At 36.7% G+C, this 21163-nt stretch overlaps 1 protein-coding gene across 1 annotated transcript in view; it reads left to right on the top strand.

Moving 5' to 3' along the window:
* ST18 (ST18 C2H2C-type zinc finger transcription factor) overlaps positions 1-18610 on the top strand; it is a 64367-nt gene extending 45757 nt beyond the window's left edge. Inside the window, 10 exon segments of the mRNA XM_015822701.2 lie at positions 2956-3068; positions 5781-5843; positions 6222-6290; positions 8743-8805; positions 8886-8966; positions 9584-9805; positions 11439-11527; positions 12314-12417; positions 16316-16459; positions 18470-18610. Of these exon segments, the coding sequence (XP_015678187.1) occupies positions 2956-3068; positions 5781-5843; positions 6222-6290; positions 8743-8805; positions 8886-8966; positions 9584-9805; positions 11439-11527; positions 12314-12417; positions 16316-16459; positions 18470-18610 (1089 nt within the window).
* Positions 18611-21163: the final 2553 nt, after the last annotated feature.

Here is a 21163-nt window from a genome sequence, read left to right as displayed (position 1 = left end):
ATATATATATATATATCACACAAAATATAAAATATTTTGCAACTGATTTCTATTTATTTCTGCTTCCCCATATGGAGACAACAACACAACCAAAAGAAATCAATACCTCAGATCAATAGCTTAAATCCAAGCATAGGAAAGCAAAGGAGTTGCAAAGAATAAATCTATACATTGCTGGTCAAGGGGCAAAATGGAAAACAAAATCCTGGAATTGAACAATTGGCTAAAACAAAGATAGCATCCAGATTCCTAATTCATAGCCTACATCATCAGCATAAGGGATTCTTGGGCAGAGATAGCTGGGATAGAAAAGATGCTTATCAAATTTGACACCAGGCTTGGAGGCTGGCTAATTCCTAAGATGGCAACCACAATCTAAATTATCTTGACAGACTTGAGCACTAGGCCAACTAGCAGAGCTTCTGATTAAGAAGAAAATCAAACATTTAACTATAGAATTTTAATGAGCTGGTTTGCCAGGAGTGTTTGTCCAAAGGATGTAAAGAAACTAGTGGACCATTAGCTAAACATGAAGAAACATTATAAGATATCAGTTAAAAAGATAAGTGTATTAATAGAAGTATTGCATCCAAATCATCGGAGGTACTATCTCATGCAGTTTAAAAGAGATATCGAGAAGCTGAAACAAGTTCAGAGAAGAGATATCAGAATGGTAAGGGATCTGGAAACCATTCCTTATCAGGAATGGTACATATTTCATTTCCAAAAGAGAAGATTAAAATAAATATGCCAATGGTATACAAATACCTGAAAAACAGTTATATGATGTTATATGTTATAAGATGGGACATATCAGTTCTTAACTCAAACTGGAAGCTGGACAAAGACAAAGGAATATAAAACTAAGGGCGAATATTAGGAGGAATTTCCCAATGGTAAGTACTGTCAAGCACTAAGCAGAAGTTGAGGTAAATTGCTTAAGGCCACATTAAATCTATGATCCTATGAGTCTTTCTGATAATATTTATTACTATCCTCAAGGAGGAGTTTAGAGTAAGTAATACTTTCTGCAGCTGGAACAGCTGAAAATGAATGTAAACTGAAACTAAATGTTTCCAAAAATACTCAAATAAAGATGCAGGATCCAATCTGGGTCAGTCACTGGGACCAGAGATTTAGCCTTCTCAGCTTTTGGATTCATGCTGGAGCCCATCCTCAGGGAATTTCTTTCTCCCCAGTCTGGAAGATGGCCTCCAGCACGAATCCAAAAGCTCAGAAGGCTAGACGTCTGGTTCCAGTGACCGATCCAGATTGGATCCTGCCACGTTATCCTGGGACATATATATTTGCTTTCATCAAATAGAGATGTTTATACTGACATTTATAATGTAAAGATAAAAGTATGGTAGCATACATGGGCCATGCATGAACCAAAAGAATTCTCCAAATGGGCCTTGGGAGTACAGGAGGGAGGGGACCAAATATTTATCCTTTCATCTGAATAATTTTGTGTCTGATCCATGTCCAAAATATATAAGATCCAAATAATATGGGCTATAAATGAAAAAATCTTAGGTCAAAAACAGCATACTATAAAGATACTATATTAGATGCAGCAAGTAATCATTATTATACATGCATACATACACACATAGAATTGATTGTCAAATTGAAGTTCATATCTAGAAGTTTTTTTTCCTAACAAAGAAATAGTGTATCTGTCCAGAAGCCGTCCTCAAAAATAAATAAATAAATAAATAAATAAATAATAAAATCCTGAATTGGAAAAAGCTGACACTCTTTTTAAAAGGATGCAAAAAGCTGAGAAAAATAACTGGAGCTTTTAGTTTAGTTCAACTGTCAGTTTTCCAAAGATTTCAGGGCTTAAAATGTTAAAAGTGCCAGATGCTATTATCTGTTATTTGTGTTGTCATTATGTTCTGGTCTTTGCAAAAATCAATATAAATGTCCATCTGTACATTAATGGAATTTCATTTGATTTCCCCCCTCCTCCTGAATGGGTAGGAATATGGAGGCTGGCAAGGATCCTAAGAACTATGTAGCTCAGCTTCCCAAATAAAGCTCACACATGCAGACAGTCTAAGAGATCACTTAGAAACAGAATTGGGAGAAGTTGATTAAAAGAAAAAAAACAAATAAACAACTTATACTTGTGGAAGACTTTTAGTTTACTTTCTACTAGCTGTCTGTACCATACCACTGTCTGTCAAATATACCTTTGTATTAAATAATGAGGTTTGCCTCTAGTTTTCTGGTTTTGAAACAGATTGTATAAGCATACAGAAAAGGTCATATTAATAAGTGGATTTCCAATAGCTGACTCTTGTATTTGAGTAGATACAACAAACTCTGAATACAATCTTGGATCTAAGATGACAGATGATATAAGGTGACCATGACATTATTATTTGATATTGAACTTCTTCAGTGGTGATTACTTGATTACTTTTTCTGCCTAGACAGTATGGTTAGATTCATATGACTTGTTAAGGAACAAATCATAGTGGCATGCAACATACAACATAGATATTTAATGACCCTGGCTGCAATCTTGTTAAACCAAACCCAAATAAACCACAAACCAAGAACCAGCTTATATAATCAGATATTCCTTTATTTTGACTAACTTCTGTTGGTAAAGTAAATAGAAAACAGATAATAAAACAAATGGAAAAGCATAACATTGTGTTTATAATTGTGAACAATTTACACAATTTTCCCCTGCAACCTAATGAACGATCTGTTTCAATGAGTACATATGAGTACACATGCATTTTCCCACTAGATTTAAAAAATATTGTGTAAAATAGCACTAAATTAAAAATATGTTTCTTTTCAACAGTTTCTATTTACCCTGAGTTAGATTAGGTAACTGAAACTGTGTAGTCCACAACCTCTGGGTGGTATCAGGTTAAGGAAAATGGATTAAAAGATAGCAGTTTTTCTAAGTAATAGTCTCTTCTATTATTTCAGAAAGATCCTGCAATCTGTCCCGAAAGCCTGGAGGAAAAAAAATACTCAGATGTCTCAGAATGTAGTCCAAAACCCAAGGTCCATTCAAGAGATCTCAAAAAGGAACTGATCACGTGAGTAGATGATAGATAGATAGATAGATAGATAGATAGATAGATAGATAGATAGATAGATAGATAGATAGATAGATAGATGGATGGATGGATGGATGGATGGATGGATGGATGGATGGATGGATGGATGGATAGATAGATAGATAGATAGATAGATAGATAGATAGATAGATAGATAGATAGATAGATAGATAGATAGATAGATAGATAGATAGATAGATAGATAGATAGATAGATAGATAGATAGATAGATAGATAGATAGATAGATATTGCTTAGTTTTCCTGTATAAAGAAAATATTAATAAAATTTGTTGGATAAAAAATATTTGTTCATTCAGTGATTCAAGAACTCCACTTATAGTATGTTAATTCCCAGGATCCACACAACTGTTTAACACAATAAACACAGAATATAATTTACCCTGTGTATAATAATTTACATACCTTGTAAACCTTGCATTAGATTTTAAATCACCCGGTAATGGTTGTTTTGCTTGCTAATATGTATCCAAAATATGTTTGGCTGAAATATGTTTAAATACAAGTACGTAAAAGGTCTAAAAGTAACACTCAGGGCAAGGAATGTTTACCAAATATTTGCTGGTAGAATTGGTAATGCAAATGGCTCCATCTTGAGGAAATACCAAGAATGACAACAGCAATTATAAAGCGAAATTCTATGTCTGAAACTCAGTTACAATACAAATATAAATATGGATCACATATTTTGGAATATTAATGGCCTCTTTAGTAATTATATTATACCAAGGCAAATAGTATTCTGAAGAATGAACTAGGTGATCTAATGTGCTATAGTTCTACTTAAAAGAAACTATACATTTTCTCTTTTTTAAATACCGATACTATTAAGTAGCTACAATGGAGTGATCCAATTATGCTTTAAGGATATTACCGAAAGCTGTAGTCAGTTAATTATTAGAAAAAAAATAAAAAAAATATTACAAGGTTCAACTCATTAGTGGACAACTAAATGAAATAATTAAATGATTTAGTTACTTTATGACAAAACAACATATTTTTATCTACAATCTTCAAGCTATAGTTTAGCAGCTTTCATCTTCATTTTCACCCTATAAAAATACAGATGCATCTCAGTGAAAATACTTATAGTGTTATAATCCATATCTATTAAATTAAAGCAGTATTTTCCCACACAATCTACTCTTTCACTCTTCTTGGGACCTCTTCTTCAGCTGCTCCTGTTTTACTAACTAGTAATCATTATAATGTCTCTAGCCACCATTAAGTAAGGCAGCTATAGGCAGCTAGAAAGGAAGACAATCACGAGAAGGTATTTTATAGAATTAAAATGAACGCACCTCCAATTAAAATAAAAAGGTAATGTCACCTGATTTCTCAGCAAGCCTATACTTTCCCTCTGACATACATTTTTTTTTCTATCATACACATAAAGCCTTCTGTGTTTGCTTTTCTCTTTTTTCCTATGCCTTTCTTTCATATATGTGGAATTTTTGGCTTTTTACAACAGGTAATAGCAGCACCCTATACCAGTAGTAAACTTCCTTTATTTTTCTTTACTTTTCTTTAACTAGCAGTGGAAGCCACAGAAAGATTTTTTTTAAGGGCTTAGAAGCTTGGCCCAGATTCAACTATATGTTTTGCCTTGTGCATTTCCTTTCTGCTTCACCATTCTCTGCATTTAATTCATTGCAGCTAGCCACATCCCATAGGATATTTGGGCTGCTGCAAAAATATGGACAACCATTACATGGAAAGCAACACGATACAGAAAGCTCTCACTCTAGTGGTCAGCCAGATTATTGCAGTTTAGGTAGAGGAGTTCTACTGGAAAAGCAGAATAGACAAATAAGGGTAATAAGAAGTAAGCCAGCCAGAGGGTAGAAGTGAACCAAGAGGGAGGGGGGGAAAGACTTCTAAACTTCCAGGTGTCTGATGCCTAGATGTCACTGTTTCCAGTGTAAGGAGCAGAGGTTTAATTTTTTTTTCAAACCAGGATTTGAAGTAAGGTTCAGATCCTGATAATGAGGAATTAAACCAGGTTCCTGATACAGAGAATCTCTTTCCCCCCCCCCGAAATATTGGGAATATAAGCTTGCTTAGCCATAAAAATAGTTTTCACTAAAGTCCATTGCAAGATAGAGAGAAGACAGACAGCTTCCTCATTACTAACACATAGCATTATATAAAGCATTTGAAGGAACACCTCCCAAACATAGTGGCTTAAGTGGAATGTCTCACCTCAAAACTCAGAGGCAGGAACATTCTCTAGAATAGTCTTTCTCAACCTTAGCAATTTTAAGATGTCTGGACTTCAGTTTCCAGAATTATCCAGCTATTTGCTTGTGGAATTCTGGGTGTTGAAATCCAGACACCTCAAAGCTGCTAAGGTTGAGAAACAGTGTTCTCGAAAACTTTCCAGTTGCTTCAAGGGGTTTCCCAAATTATTCATGCATGTAAACGAATATATAGCCACTTCATATTGCTGGTACCATGAGTGTTGCTTGTACACAGGCACACAGGAACCTCCCAAAACAACTGTGCCAACCCTACTGGAGGACAGGCTACCACAATACATCAAATCTTTTGCACAGCCCACTGACCATGGAGAACAGTAGAACATGGTTCTCCAGCAGAACATAGTTATTTCCCCTTTGTTTTCTCTCTTTCCCAATTAATTTGTGTCTGACTGGTTCACTTTATTTTCTTAGGTGTCCAACTCCAGGATGTGATGGCAGTGGTCATGTGACAGGAAACTATGCATCCCACCGCAGGTAAGAAAGAAAAAGAAATGTGAGAGCATTTAACAAACTATAGGGATACAAGATTGCAATTGGTAGTTAATAATAATAGCTACATATTTACTATGTCCAATATACATTTCTGGGCCCAATTTAAAATATATCTTAATCTTAAGATCCTAAATACTTTGGATTTGATAATTCACAAGACCTCCTTCACCTGCATGTACTTATTGAAACTTATGTTACAAAAAAATAAATAAATCCTGAAGCCTTAGATTTGGTGAGTCTTACTTTGGTTAAGCTTTTAGTTTATTTTTAAAAAGAAAAAAACAATAATCTTTAATTATTATTTTGTTGCAACCTCTTTAAATTCTTTTGCATTTCATGCATTTCTTTTGCATTTCTTAGTGTTTCTGGATGTCCTTTGGCTGACAAGACGTTAAAATCCTTAATGGCTGCCAATTCTCAAGAGCTTAAGTATGTATTTGTTGCAAAGAAAGAGAAGGTATTGACTGATACATTTCTTTACAGGGTTTTCTTTCCTCAAAATCCATTATTTAATAAGAGCAGCAAGTAAGGTTATTCGTACTCCCTTTTTTCAAACACCATAAATCACTTTTACCAGGAATATTTTCTTTCTTCAGCTTTATTAAGCCATTCCAATCTCATGTAATTAAAATTGCATGATGGAGAGTTTGGAGGAATGTGCTCATGGGTGGGAAAGTATCCAGTTAGATAAGTATTGTGGTAAAACCCTTGTCCTTTATCTCCTGGAGGACTAAAATGATAACAGTGGTGGTAGTATTGGAGACTTATTCCCAGTGCTTTTTTTGTAAAAAAAAAAAAAAAAAAAAAAAAAAGTGCCGGAACTCACACACATCATGCAACCCGCCTTGCCTACCCTACAAGGTTCCATCCAAAAAAGGTGCCGGAACTCCGTTCTGGGCGTTCTATGAGAAAAAAAGCCCTGCTTATTCCCCCCACTTTTTGGATGAGTTTCTAATAGAATAAACATTAAAATGATCCAGACCCACCAGTTTGATTGCATGGAGAATAGACTGATCCAAAGGTCCTCTAAATTAGATGCTGCTATGAATGCAATAAAGCAAAGAAAAATAATCCCATAAGGATCATTAACAATTGTTGAACATTATATGAAGATCAATAATAATAGTTGAATCTTAATGTATTTAAAAAAAAACAGTGGTAAATCCCACTGACAAAGAATAATATGAAGAGAAAGGGCAAACTTAGCTATTGACATTTGAATGTTTTCTATTCACCTGCTACTGGGGATAGTCTTGAGCTGAAGAATAAGACTTTTGTTCAAGATCCAGTTTAAGTACATGATGGAAGTGCATAACTATGCCCGTTGCAGAATCAGGAATAATCTCTTCTGGAAATGAATGGCTGGAAATTCTGTTCTAGTGGGACCCTCCAGTCCTGACCCTAGACAGTATTGTGAGTCTCAAAGACTGACTCTTGAGTTGATCTGTTCAGTGCATTCGGTCCAGAGGAATATGTTAAGAACCTCTTCTCAGAGGAGATCGAAGGAGAGAGGCACAGCACATTGTTCTGTAAGTTACTTCTCTCTCTTTGGAGCACCTGACTTCAGAGACCCAGAAAATGTCCTTCCTACATTTTTCTATAAGGCAGTCAAGCCTGAGTTCTTTTACCTGGCATTTCATGTCTGAAGAGTGTAGAACTTGCTCTGGGCCAGGGTTTGTATACCACAATTTTTGGATGGTAGGCTGATGTGCTTTATGTTTTATCAATACTTATATATGATTATAACTACTGGAAGTGAAGTTGAAAGTATAAAATATATACTTTTTAAAAAAATAAATGCATATACTGTAGATACAGATGCATACATATTCTACCTTTGGATTTTTTTAGTCAAAATAACTGATTGGCCATCTAAGGTATATATCAGAAGTAAGTTACTTGTGGGCAATATGCAACCATTGAAGCCTCCTTATAAATTGCTAATAAAACAATTCATAAGAAAAGTTGCAGTTCAATTAAAAGACAGCATTGAGGCACTGCATAGCAGATAAGAACTAGCATCAAGCACCAAATCCATAGAAGAAAGGGTCTACCATACTATACATGATCCAAGGTGCAGGGTGTGAAGAGAGGCCTCAGATACAGTCAAACATGTAGTGGCAGGGTATAAGATGTAGGTAGGAACCAAGTAGCTGGCACTGTGTACAGGAATATTTTTCTGTGCATGGGCTGGGCTGTTCCCAGTTCAGATGGGATATTCAACAGAAAGTCATAGAGAATAACAGGACTAAGATCCAGTGGGATTTTCAGACCCAGATGGACATGCTGGTATTGGCCAATCAAGCAGACATCATGATGATCAACAAGGAGCAGAAGACAGAGCTGGTGATAGATGTAGTGGTGCCAAGTGACAGCAACATCAGGAAAAAGGAATATGAGAAGCTGGGAAGTATCAGGACCACAGGTAGAAACTGGATAGGATGTCGAAAATAAAGGCTGGATGGTCCCAGTGGTGATAGGAGCATTTCAGGGCTGCCAAGCTGGGACAATAGTTCCAACATATTTTAGGAAGAAGATCAAACCTATCTGTCCAGATGCATGCAGTGCTAGGAACAGCTAAGAAAATATGCAGAACCTTCAAACTCCCAGGCTTCTGGTAGAGTACCCAAGATTGAGAAAGATACGTACCACTCATAGGGATGAGAAGGAATTTTAAAAAATATATATATAAGTTTTTTCACAGAGTAAAAATAATACAAACTTTAAGTTAAAGACATTAAAGCATTTTCTGTATTTTCACCACAAAGTAGCAAAATTGCAAAGCAAGAAAGTCCTATTGAAACTTTCACTAAAGTTCTCAATTTAATAAGGTAGGATTCATTTGAATAGTTCTTCTTTTTCTCTATATTTTGTTTCATAGGTGCCCCACTCCTGGATGTGATGGTTCTGGTCATGTGACGGGAAATTATGCCTCTCACAGAAGGTACGGACCCCTTACCTGTTCAAAAGTAAAAATTAGGAAGTTGGGAAGAGAAATAAACTGCTTTGCATACTTTTCTTTAGCTTATCTGGCTGTCCTCGGGCCAGGAAAAGTGGTCTGAAAGTGACTCCTACAAAGGAAGAAAAAGAAGATCCTGAACTTAAGTAAGTAGGCTTCCAAAGGTTTGTGATAAATCACAAATCACACCCCGGTTGATCTCACTAACATGTGCATATATAATAACAAATTAAAATAAAGTTACGAAAGCTAGCTTTATGGTTTCAGTGAATACCACTATCCCTGATATTGCAAAAAAGATGTAATGCAGGAAAGTTTCTAAGCCTTTCCCTGAATATATTCTCAGCAATCTTTTTCCTACCCTGAGTTTATGATTGGCAATTATCCATGCAGATACATACGCTGATAAATGTTAACAACTGTCAAGTCTTTATGATTAAATATCATTGGATATTTTAAATCTTTTAAAGTGGCTCTCTTAGATTAACCTTGGCTTGTCCGCTAAATGCAATGAGTGGGTTAACACAAAAGTTAAGTTCACATAAAATGCCAAGATATAATGTGGGTTAACACAGGACACTCATCCCAGAGCACATTATAGCTCTCGTGGCTTATGTCATTTGTGAGATCAAATATGCTAAGAGCTTTCCATTAAAAATCCTGGACATGCATATTATTTTGCTAATTTGAATTTATTTTCCTGAGCTCTTACTGTTGTAAGAGAGATCTTTAGACAAATATCAGTTTTGCTGTGCTCCTACAGATGTCCAGTGCTAGGCTGTGATGGCCAAGGTCATGTATCAGGTAAATACACTTCCCATCGCACAGCTTCAGGTTGTCCCATGGCTGCCAAGAGACAGAAGGAAAGTCCTCTCAATGGATCTTCTCTACACTGGAAGTTGAACAAGCAAGAGCTGCCACACTGCCCTTTGCCAGGCTGCAATGGGCTGGGTCACGTTAATAATGTTTTTGTCACCCACAGAAGGTATCCCTTTGTTTTTATTCCCTTTCCCCCCTTCTCTCAGCAAGTATCTATAAATCAATGGAGTTTTGTTAATTTGACAATCCTATTCAACTGACAGGAAAAGTCTTGTTAGGATTTTGCATGCATTTTAAATAGCTCATCTTTCAGGGATGATTGGGGCCAAAACCTTTAATGAACACTTATGCATACTATATAAGAATAAGTTATTCCTAGGATCAAACCACTGAGCTAATATTTTATAGACCTTTGAAGAATGGGCATCATAAGCTGTTCATAATTTGTTCTGTTGAGCTGCTAATGTGACTTCAAGGTCATAAATTTCATAGCATGAATGTACCTAGTTTGGCTGTTAGTAAAACAGTAGTGCAAAAGTATCAGATTTGGTGCTTTGAAGCAAGAGCTATCAAGGTGCAGCCATAATAGAACTGAACAATGCACTGAAAGAGAAAACTGTTGTAGGCATGTCCCTGGAAATCATACAAAACAAATATTATATAGCCGTGTTTCCTCGAAAATAAGATCCAATCTTATATATATATATATATATGGCCTCCAAAAGAGGCACCAGGTTTTATTTTCAAGGTATGTCTTACCCGCTTACCTTAGGATCACTGCAGCCAGGCTTCCCACGCCCCGACACCTGTAGCGCTGCTGCCCAAGTTCTTCTGCAGCCACTTGCAGCTGCATGCCACGTGATGCATCACGCCACCGCTGCCACTCATGGCAGAAGGTTGCGTAACTTGTCACACTGATCACACCACTGTCGCCTCTCACAGCAGGAGGCCGCATGGCTCATCGCACCGTTCGTGCTGCTCATGCTGCTGCCACCACTCATGGCACTATCTTGCTGTGAGCGGCGGCAGCGGCACAATCAGCACGATGAGCCATGCAGCATCCTGCCGCAAGTGGCGGCAGTGGCACGATCAGCATGACAAGCCACACAGCCCCCTGCTTTGAGTGGCAGCAGCAGCGCGATGCATCACATCGCATGCAGCCGCAAGCAGCCATAGAAGAACGTGGGCAGCAGCGCAACAGGTGTCGGGGTGTGGAAGGCCTGGCTGCAGTAGTCCTAAGATAAGCACATGTGGGGCATGTGGGGCAGCTCCAACCCCCACCCCCGCCCTAGCTTGATTTTTACACATGTGCCTCACCCCAAAACTAGGGCTTATTTTGGGGATAGGGCTTATATTAGGCACATGCGTAAATTTCAAGCTAGGACGTATTTTCAGGATGGGTCTTATTTTCAGGAAAACATGCTAACATTTTTATGTTAAGAGCCTGGTGGAGCAGTGGTTAGAATGCAGTACTGCAGGCTTCTTCTACTGACTGCTGGCTGCCTGCTGTTTGGCAGTTCAAGTGTCATCTGCTCAAGGTTGACTCTGCCTTCCATCCTTCCAAGGAGGACCCAGATTGTTGTGGGCAATATGCTGACTGTAAACTGCTTAGAAAGGGCTGTAAAGCCCTGTGAAGCGGTATATAAGTCTAAGTACTAATGCTATTGCTATTATAAGTGTGAAACATAATGGACAGCATAGTTGAAATGGATTTATATTGACAAGATATTGGAGGCTGAGTTGTTGCAATCAAAATATGTTTCGACTTTCATATAGGTCCCCTTTCCTACTCTTTTTAGTTTGTCTGGATGTCCCCTGAATGCACAAGCCTTAAAAAAAGGGAAAATATCTGAAGAACTAATGACTGTTAAGTTGAAAGCAAATGGAGGTAAGGAGACTAGATTGCATAAATCTAGTATTAACCCACTGATTTACTGAGAATTATAAGAACAGTTGTGCCACATTAAAGCAGTATTATTACAAAAGGTTTGACTGTGTATTGTTTTCCCATAATATCTAAGTGATACTGTGCTCTCTGTCGTCCCTTAATAGATATTGACTATGGGTAACATATAGTCATTTTGATTAGCAACCAAAGATTCCCTTTTAAAAATTATTGAAGTTTATGATTGGACACTAGGCATAGATGTACTTGCATTAATTATAAATTTATATTTACCACTTTGTCACTTTACTGATATGCAAAGGAAAAATCAGCAGTTCCTATCCCTATGTAATACAACATTTAACTTAACAAAACTTAACTTTCGGACCTGTGTCATACAGCTGAAATTGATATATAAATATAGCTGAAATTGATGCATAGATTACATACCAAAACTATGTTCCCTTTATATATTAAACTTCCTCACCAACAGGCATTTAAATCAGTAGCACAGCAGGAAGATGAGGAAAATATTGAGAAATGTAGTGGACATGCATGAACCTTTTGAAGCCCTTCATGATTTCCTGGTCCTTGATATGTCACAATGGAGAGTTTTATATTAATTCCAATAAGTGTAGAATGAAATTGCTAATATGCACTTTTGTTTCCAATTAAATGGGTGGCTACCTAACCAATTTAAGCCTCAGTTTCACAGTGTTTCTAAAGACAGATGTGAATATTTTCAGGAAGGCATTTTGTACTTGACTTGAACTAGTAAATCTTGTGCAGGTTTAGAGAATGAAGAGGAAATCAGACATTTGGATGAAGAAATTAAAGAACTAAATGAATCCAACCTTAAAATTGAAGCTGACATGATGAAACTCCAGACACAGGTAAGAATGTAACTACTTCATTGAGATATAGCAATAATACATATTTTTCCCCAGGCCACCCATTTTAGCACTTGAAGGATCTGGTCTCCTGCTCCTTAGAAAGTTAGCTTGGTTTAGGAAAAAAAATGAAGGCCACTGCTAAGGAAGAATACTGGTGACCAGGTCAGTACACACATTCTCTATGTGCAGCTTGTTCTCAGAAGAATAGGAAAAGGGGCATAGTGACAGATGGTAACAGCATGAACAACACATGAACACTTCCCTGTGTGCTATCTGCCAGTTGGCACATGCTCTGCTTCTTCCTGGTTGGACCACACCAAGGCCTTGGCTGCTACTGAGCACTACCAGCTGAGTTTTAAAATGCTGACTATCCTGACACGGCAAGGGGTTCATATTGCTTGAGGCTGAGTCTAGGAATGTTTGTTTGCCAGATCTATTAGAAAGAAAGGAAGAAGAAAAGTGAAATATTTTAAAGTGATGTGTTGTGAAAGAGCATGTAAAGAGAAGGAAAGGATTGGAAAACAAATTAAAAGAGCTAATATGTCATTGTACACATCCAACGCCTCACTATGGATGATGAGTCAGACACTTAGATTTGCTGTATGGTATAGATGATCTCAAACAGCCATCCCTGAGGGGGAGATGTTCTGAGGCAGCTTGGGATTTCATAGTCATCATGATAACTGGGGGTTTGTCCCAAGCTATCCTAGTTCAATGCTTAGGAAATCACATATGAGACCTGGTTTATACTCTGGAGCAATTGTGCATGCTCTGGTGGTGGTAGGTATAAAAGCTACTCTATTGTCATTGACAGATCACTTTTTAGTGACCATAGAATTGACTGGCTTTACTGACCTCTGCAAGGAGATAAATCCAATTAAATCAGCCCATCCCAGACATAGAATAGATCCTATTGGCTGCCAAATGGCATTTGCAGAGTCTGCAGGGTGGTTTTGTTAGGATTCCAGTTGTCTTCTGAAGTATAGATTGTAGGAAAGACTATCTGCAATCTTTTCAGTCACAATCCAGGTGTGGGAATAGAAATTATTATTATTATTATTATTATTATTATTATTATTATTATTATTATTATTATTATTATTATTATTATTATTATTATTATTATTATTATTATTGATGATGGTTGAGGTTTAGACAGTGAGAACATGATCCTCTTAGTCCTTCTGCATCTTTCAGCAGTCTTGAATACCATTAGTCACAGTATCCTTCTGAATCATCTGTGAGGCTTAGAAGTCAGGGGTTCATTTTGTGCTGGTTTGTTTGTTTCCTAAGTGGATGGTTTGAGGCAGGTTGGGCAAAAGACAGTTTGAGCCCTTCAACACTCTGCTACAGGATGCCTCAGAGATCAATTTTCTCTCTTATGTTATTTAATATTTACATGAAGCCTCTGGAAGAGATTATCTACCAGCTTGGGGTTGGTGTCATTAATGCGTGGTGGAATTTTAATCCACAGTCTGCAGACTGTAGCACTGGGTTCCAAAGGTGACTGATTACAGAATAAAACCAGCTTTAGGCTATGAAAGGAGTTGTGTTCCCCTAGAAAAAGCTAGTGAGCAATTTCAGAGTCCTGTACTCTCATCTCCTAGTAGAACAGAAATTAGAAGCTATGATCAATAAGCCCTTTGCTCAGCTACAACTAGGATGTCAATTGTGGTCAATCTTAGAGCAGAAGACTGTGGCTAATATCCTATCATCATGTTAGGATGCAATTAGACAATCTGTGGCCTGTTGGATCATTCTTTCAGAGATACCTGATTTCTTATCAGATTCCTCAATATCTTCAACACTGACAGAACTTCTAATATACTGGAAAAGTTCTTAAAAATTCAGAGAGATGTCCAGAGATGCCTTGAAAGTAGCCCATGTTGAACTGCACAGCACAATCAAACATCAGAAGTTGCCTACAAGAAATTTGTGTCATTTTTGTTTGATGTCATAAAATGCTTTACGATAACTTGTATATCATAAAATGTTTTATAAAATTTGCCAGATTTCAGTTCCACAGGATTTTTGACACATTCCATAAAGTCTAGCCTATTTGAGGTGAAAAGTTCTGCTCTATGGTAAACCATTTTCCCCAATTAAAGGTTACAGGCATGAGAATTTAAATAGTCTATAGATATGCAATGAGCAGTTCACAACCATCAAGAAATTGCAATTAATGCACAACGCAGCATGCTATCATTAGGATTAATACCATAGGACCTGCATAGGTTTATTTCTGGCTTAGAGACAAATGTTGTTTATAACCTTTAAAATCCTATCTGGCTTGTGCCTGATTATCTGCAGACCACTAATTCTAAGTGGAATCTGCTTGCTGAGCCCCCCTCAGCAGTGAAATACGGTGAGAAGGAAATTGTAGGTAACGTGCAGGGGCTGTTCTCTTATGGAACGCCTTCTTTTCTTCCTGAGCACAGAGGAGTTGTTAGATGTGTCCATTGTAACAAATAGTTATCACCTTCACAAGAAGTGACTAAATCTCTAACTTTGGAATGATAACTATATACTGCATATTACCCAAATATAGATAGGCTTGTAGTGCATAATGTGCTGTACTATAATTGCACTCCTAAATCTGGCATTGCAGCAGCACAAAAACAGTGGTGAGAATTGCAAAGTGAGGAGAAACTCATGGAAAGTTTGCAGCTTATTGTGATGACCAGTGGAGCCTGAACAAAATGGACTGATCTGTCAAAGTCTTTGCTTAGCTCTCACTTGACTCATAGCATCTGGAATATATATATATATATATATATATATATTATATATATATATATATATATATATATGTATATGTATATGTATATGTATATGTATATGTATATGTATATGTATATGTATATGTATATGTATATGTATATGTATATGTATATGTATATGTATATGTATATGTATATGTATATGTTTGAGTTTGGTGCACCCTGTCGGCCCAAATATGCAGACAGCCCAGGTTCGAATCTCAGAAGGGTATGTCTGGTTGAAAAGAACTAAAAAGTTCGAAATGGCTATTCCAGTTCTCCCTTAATTCTTTGTCAGCAATCCAAATTTTGAAAAATATGTATATGTATGTATGTGTATATGTGTATGTATGTGTGTGTGTGTCCTTGATAGCTGCAAAAATATATATATACCCCTTAGTCTAGGACGATTTACTCTGATGGGTCATTCATTCAAGATGATATTTTGTGTTAGCCTTTCTTGTCAAAGAGGTCCCACTTTTTTCTATTCTGTTTCTTTTATTTTTAGCCTTTTACATTCAGAAGTGTTACAATCTCAGTCATCCTACAGTATTGCCTTATCTAGCTCTAGTGCGAATACCAGGGCTGTTATTATTGCAGTGAGTCAGTAGGGATGCTGCAAGGAAGAAAAAAAAATCAGCAGTGTAAACAGTAGTTTGCTTGCTTCTTTTTCTGTATGCCTAATACTGTAGCTAAATTCTTTTTTTAACCGGGCGTTTTTAACCAACCACCAAGCCTTCTTCTATTTTGCCAAATTGTGGCCTTTCATCCACTTGTGAACTCCTGCCAAACAATCAAAGAAACAAATGCTTGTTCTTTTCATCCTACTGCTGTCTAGAGTGGAGAAGACAATTTCCCACAAGTTGGAGCTGGGTGGAAGTGTTGGGAAGGGGAGTAGGTTGGGTGGAAATGGAAGCAAGAGGCTAACAAATTTCATTTCTACACTTTTTCAAAAACAATAATGTGTTGCTAAAATTAGCATTTTTTTCTGATGAATATTGTTAACACGGTTTTGTGAGCCTCAGGGTTGCATTTCCTCTGCTGGCTCTTTCTGAGCAAGTTCTAATACATAGTTGAAGCTTTATATCAAGACCCTAACTATTCATTTTGCCATCTCTCATTTTTATTTATGGATTCAGATCACATCAATGGAGAGCAATCTGAAAACCATAGAAGAAGAGAATAAACTGATAGAGCAGAATAATGAGAGCCTATTAAAGGAACTAGCTGGTTTAAGCCAAGCTCTCATCTCCAGTCTTGCTGACATTCAACTTCCACAAATGGTACAGTATGTTTGTGACTCAGAATTCTGCACATTCTCTAAGAGTCAAAGAATAAAGAAGTATACAGTAGCATCTTGCAGGGCTGTCAAATGGAAAATTATGATGCACAATCCATTAATGCCACTGTGAAATTATGGAAAATCGGTATGAGCAATTCTGCATAGAATAATGACAGTACTTTAAATAGAAAAGAATAATATTTTTGGAGTGGGACAACTCATCTTGTAGAGAGATAAGAGATATACGAGGGCAATTTGGAAATAAACCTCTGTTTGGTTATAAATGACAGACACTTGCAGATGCAGAACTTTTATTATACACGTTAGAAAACTACAACATTACATTACTTTTCAACATAATCGCTATTCAAATTGAGGCACTTGTCATAACGTCTTACAAGGTTTGAAATTCCTTAATCGTAGTTGCTTGGTGCCAAATCTAGGCTATGGGGTGTGTGTGATCAAACACAACCCAAGGAACTGCTTCAAAAGTTCCTGGGTGTGTCTCACAGTGTGTGAGTGAGCATTATCATGAACCAACATCACACTGGAAGTCAGCATGCCCTGACGCTTGTTATGGATGAATCATCTGAGTTTTCATAACATTTCACAGTAGACTTCTGAACTGATGGTCAAACCATGCTCCATGAACTTCACAAGCAGTACTCCTTTGGCATCTTCATATTTGGCAGGATTTTCTATGGTACCTCTTCAAGTGTGATGTTGGTCCATGATAATGCTTGCCTGCATATCGCTAGACACACGCAAGAACTTTTGAAGCAGTTCCATTGGGATGTTTTTGATCACACCCCCCCCCCATATAGCCCAGATTTGGTGCCGAGTGACTACTAAGGAATTTCAAAACTTGTAAGACGATATGACAAGTACCTCAATTTGAATAGCGATTATGTCAAAAATGTAATGTAATGTTGTAGTTTTCTAATGTGTATAATAAAAGTTCTGTATTTGCAAGTGTCTGTCATTGATAACCAAATGGAGGTTTATTTCCAAATTGCCCTCGTACTAACTTACACAGCTAACATGAAGATGGATGGATTATTTTCTCTTCAAATGTCTAATCCAAGGGTTGAACTTATACACACATAGTGACTTTGCCAAGGGCATACTGTATACTGCTTTTACTTGCCAATATTACCAATGGGAAACCAGCATCTGGTCCCTGCCAGCCCCATGAGCAGGGGAACAATGTAGACCAAGTTACTTGGTCCCCTTCCATTAATGGCAGCAGAGAAATAAAATCCCACTTCTGCTACAAACCAGATGACAATGATCAGTTGGCAAGAAGGAAAAGTGATTGGGCTCCCCATTGTTCTATGGTCACAATATCTTTGTCAAGGGCCACATGTTGAAACAAGGAAGTAGATAAATACTGTATGATATTATATGATACAAAAGAACCACTGTAGTTATCATCACATCACTCATGTATATTCAAAGACTTAAACACACACACTCACACACAAACAGAGCTCCTGGGCAAAAAAATCACTTGCCTCTACCTTGAATCATATCGCAACTCAATCAAGCCTCCATATGCCTGTGGTTTTTTGTTTTTGTTTTTGTTTTTAAAAAAAACCCTTTCCCCAAAAAGTGATATCTGGACAGATCTCCTTGTGATGTTGGAGTACCAGCCACGGTTGACGAAGAATTATAAATATCTGCCTGCAGCAACTTGCTGGGCCATCCAAGGGAGATGGTATAGACAAGTCTTTTACTTGTTAGTAATATGGCAAGTATATTAGCATTACAAATGAAGGCACTTACAGTAAAACAGAGATAGGCAGAGAGAAAAGGGGTGCCCATTTAATATGATTCCAACTAATTTTGACATGCTTTTACCAGAAAAAAAAGGTTCTGACTTAGATTTTAAAAACTCAGTTCCCAAGCATCTCAGCCAGATTCAGGTCTGCAGTCCACAGATAAGAAATCTTCTCTCTCTTGCTAATGTCCCACTTATCTTTGATTTCTTTGTTTTGTGTCATTTATTCAGGGCCCGATCAGTGAGCATAATTTTGAAGCATACGTGAATACACTCACTGAAATGTACAGCAGTCTGGAAAGGGACTATTCCCCGGACTGCAAGGCTCTACTGGAAAGTATCAAGCAAGCAGTGAAGGGTATTCATGTGTAGGATGGAAGAATTGCTGGGCACAAGAAGGTCTCAGCAGCTGCAAATTCCAGATGAATCCATGAAAAGCACCTGGACTGCTTAGAAATATTGGTTGCTGTGCTGCATTTTTAATTACAACATTGCACTATTTTTTTCCAGCTGACATAAAAAGGACATTAAACATAACAGACTATTGTATTAACAGCAATGAGTTAGATCATCAAACGTATTTATTTCTGTACAAATCCTTTTTGTTGCCATTGTTGTTTTGCACTTGTTTCATTTTTGTAAAGTGAATGTACAAAGTGTGTGTAACTATTTTTTTACATTTTTAATTTATTTTCAATCAAAGAGTTGTATGGATTTTTTTTAAAGAAAAGATTGTTTAACAGCATTTCTTGCAGCCTGCCATATTTTTACAAATGTGTTTGTTAATTTATTTTCCAATGGGATTTTAAATAGACTGAAAGTTATAATGTAAATTAAATAATGTGCTGGGTTTGTACAGGAAGAAAAAAATACTATGAAAGAAACAAAGTAACAGAACTGTGATTCTAGTTTATTTTCACCACATCCTGCTTTTTATAACAGTTTTTTTTAATGAAATAAGAAATGGGTTTGCAAATAGCATGAGAGGCAAAGACCCAGTGATACCAAGGTGAATTGTGCCCTCTAGTGGCTAATTGCCTTGAGCACAGCATGCAGTAAGAGTTCAAGAATTTTTGTAGCAATAATGAAATATAGCAATCAGTAAACCACTGGATCCAGCTACAGCCTTAGCCTACATGAAACAATTGTTTGAAACCATTCAGGGGAAGTCTGGATTGATTGAAGGATACCTTCTCATTGGCCCAATTTCATGCTCATTCATGAAAGAAGATCAAACTGTTTAATCGTTCAAATAAGATAGGTTTGAAGTATAGAAGCTGAAAAAAAACATTGTTCTGTTTACCACTATCAATATAATTTCATATTGGAAAAGTGCTTCCCAAGTTGATAATTTTATACATATCACAAAGCAAGGACATTAAACACTATTTATCATTCAGCTAAATACTGTCAACATTGACTAGTAGTAAATCTTAGGAGTGGCTTAGTTGATAAAACTGATACAACTGATTTTTACACTGAAGAAAACAGAGACCATCCAGAGGTGATTAGTATACATATTGGAGTCTTGTATAACTTTGAGTCAGGTGGCGGCAAGTCTTAGTTTCCACTGATTATGGAAAGGGAGGTCTTCAAATGTTGCAGTCTGTCAGCCCTCATTCAGAAACACATTCACATTTGTTCAAAGTGAACTCTTTCATAATCTGTTTTCAGTTCCTGTTTTGTAACTGCTCTGAACAAAGATCCAACATCTATTTTAGGGAGTGTAAAAATAATAAATCATTCCCCTCCCCCCAATGTAAACATTATTTTTTTTTCCAAAAAAAGAAACTACAAACCACCAGCTGAACTGCCTTTACCCATCCGTACAGATCTCATGTGTCTATGTGCCTCAGTGGAAAGTGTATAATGGCTTACAGCATAGGCTTTACTTTTTCGGTGCTAGAATGACCGTGATTAGTTTTATTTGCCAACATTATATTTCAACTGGGTATGACCCTACTCACAGTCTTCATTCATACCTATAGTGTTCCTATCCACAGATTGCCTCTTCAGTCATTCTCCAATTTTCATATGCTGTGATTGCTCTTTGGCATTAGGTGGGCTTGCTGTTTGTGTGTGGAGGGACTGGCGTGGCCCTCAGACCTTAGTTTAGACAGGAGAGGTGTATGTTCTTAGAAGCTGTGCTTATTTTTTAAAGAAAACAATTTGACAAAGCTACAGTATGTGCTAATATAAATTAGAACACCAAATTACTATTAAATTATTGTACTTGTTGGTTCATTTGTTATAAGACATTTGCTGACGCCAGTTTAAGGCATACAAAGGCATTCACCCATGACAAAAAGTAAGAAGTAATGTACTAAATATTTTAAGAAAGTAATCCTATATTTTATTTAAATTAAATTAAGCAATCTCTTTTTAATCTATTTATTATTATTTACTATGGCTTTCAGTTAATTTATCTGTGTTTGGATTTTTGCTCAAAATGTATCTTCATATTTATTTGCCTTCCTTGTATTTGATGTTTTGTAATGTGAGCTGTGATTCTTCCCTTTCTCTGTCTTCCCATTCTTTCTTTTTTCCCTTCTTTTCTCTGCATTAATTTGCTTTGATGAACTATCCTGTAAATTAGACCTTTTGTAAAGGACAATGATGTATGCATTTTTTTTTAATTTTGGGGTAGTTTGTATACTGTTTCTTCATACAGTTAATATTTCTTACATCAAAGCAACAAAACTGTGTTCTGTGCTGTACATTTGGTGTATGGTAGGAAATAAAAACTGATACTGGAACGGCTTCCACAAGTTATTTGGCATTTTTTTTAATTCCACATGTTGCATGATGGTTTTTTAAAATATTCCCAGGAACTCTCATTCTGACAGATGTATGACTTGCTTTCTGCAGAAGTTTGTCTCTCCTCTAAATATTACCTAACTTCTAGTGTTATGCCCAAGATCAAAG

Source organism: Protobothrops mucrosquamatus, unplaced genomic scaffold (genome assembly GCF_001527695.2).
Source record: "Protobothrops mucrosquamatus isolate PMUCROS unplaced genomic scaffold, P.Mucros_1.0 scaffold1651, whole genome shotgun sequence".
Taxonomy (NCBI): domain Eukaryota; kingdom Metazoa; phylum Chordata; class Lepidosauria; order Squamata; family Viperidae; genus Protobothrops; species Protobothrops mucrosquamatus.
The sequence above is the reverse complement of the archived record's forward strand: the minus strand, read 5'-3'. Positions and strand labels throughout refer to the sequence as shown.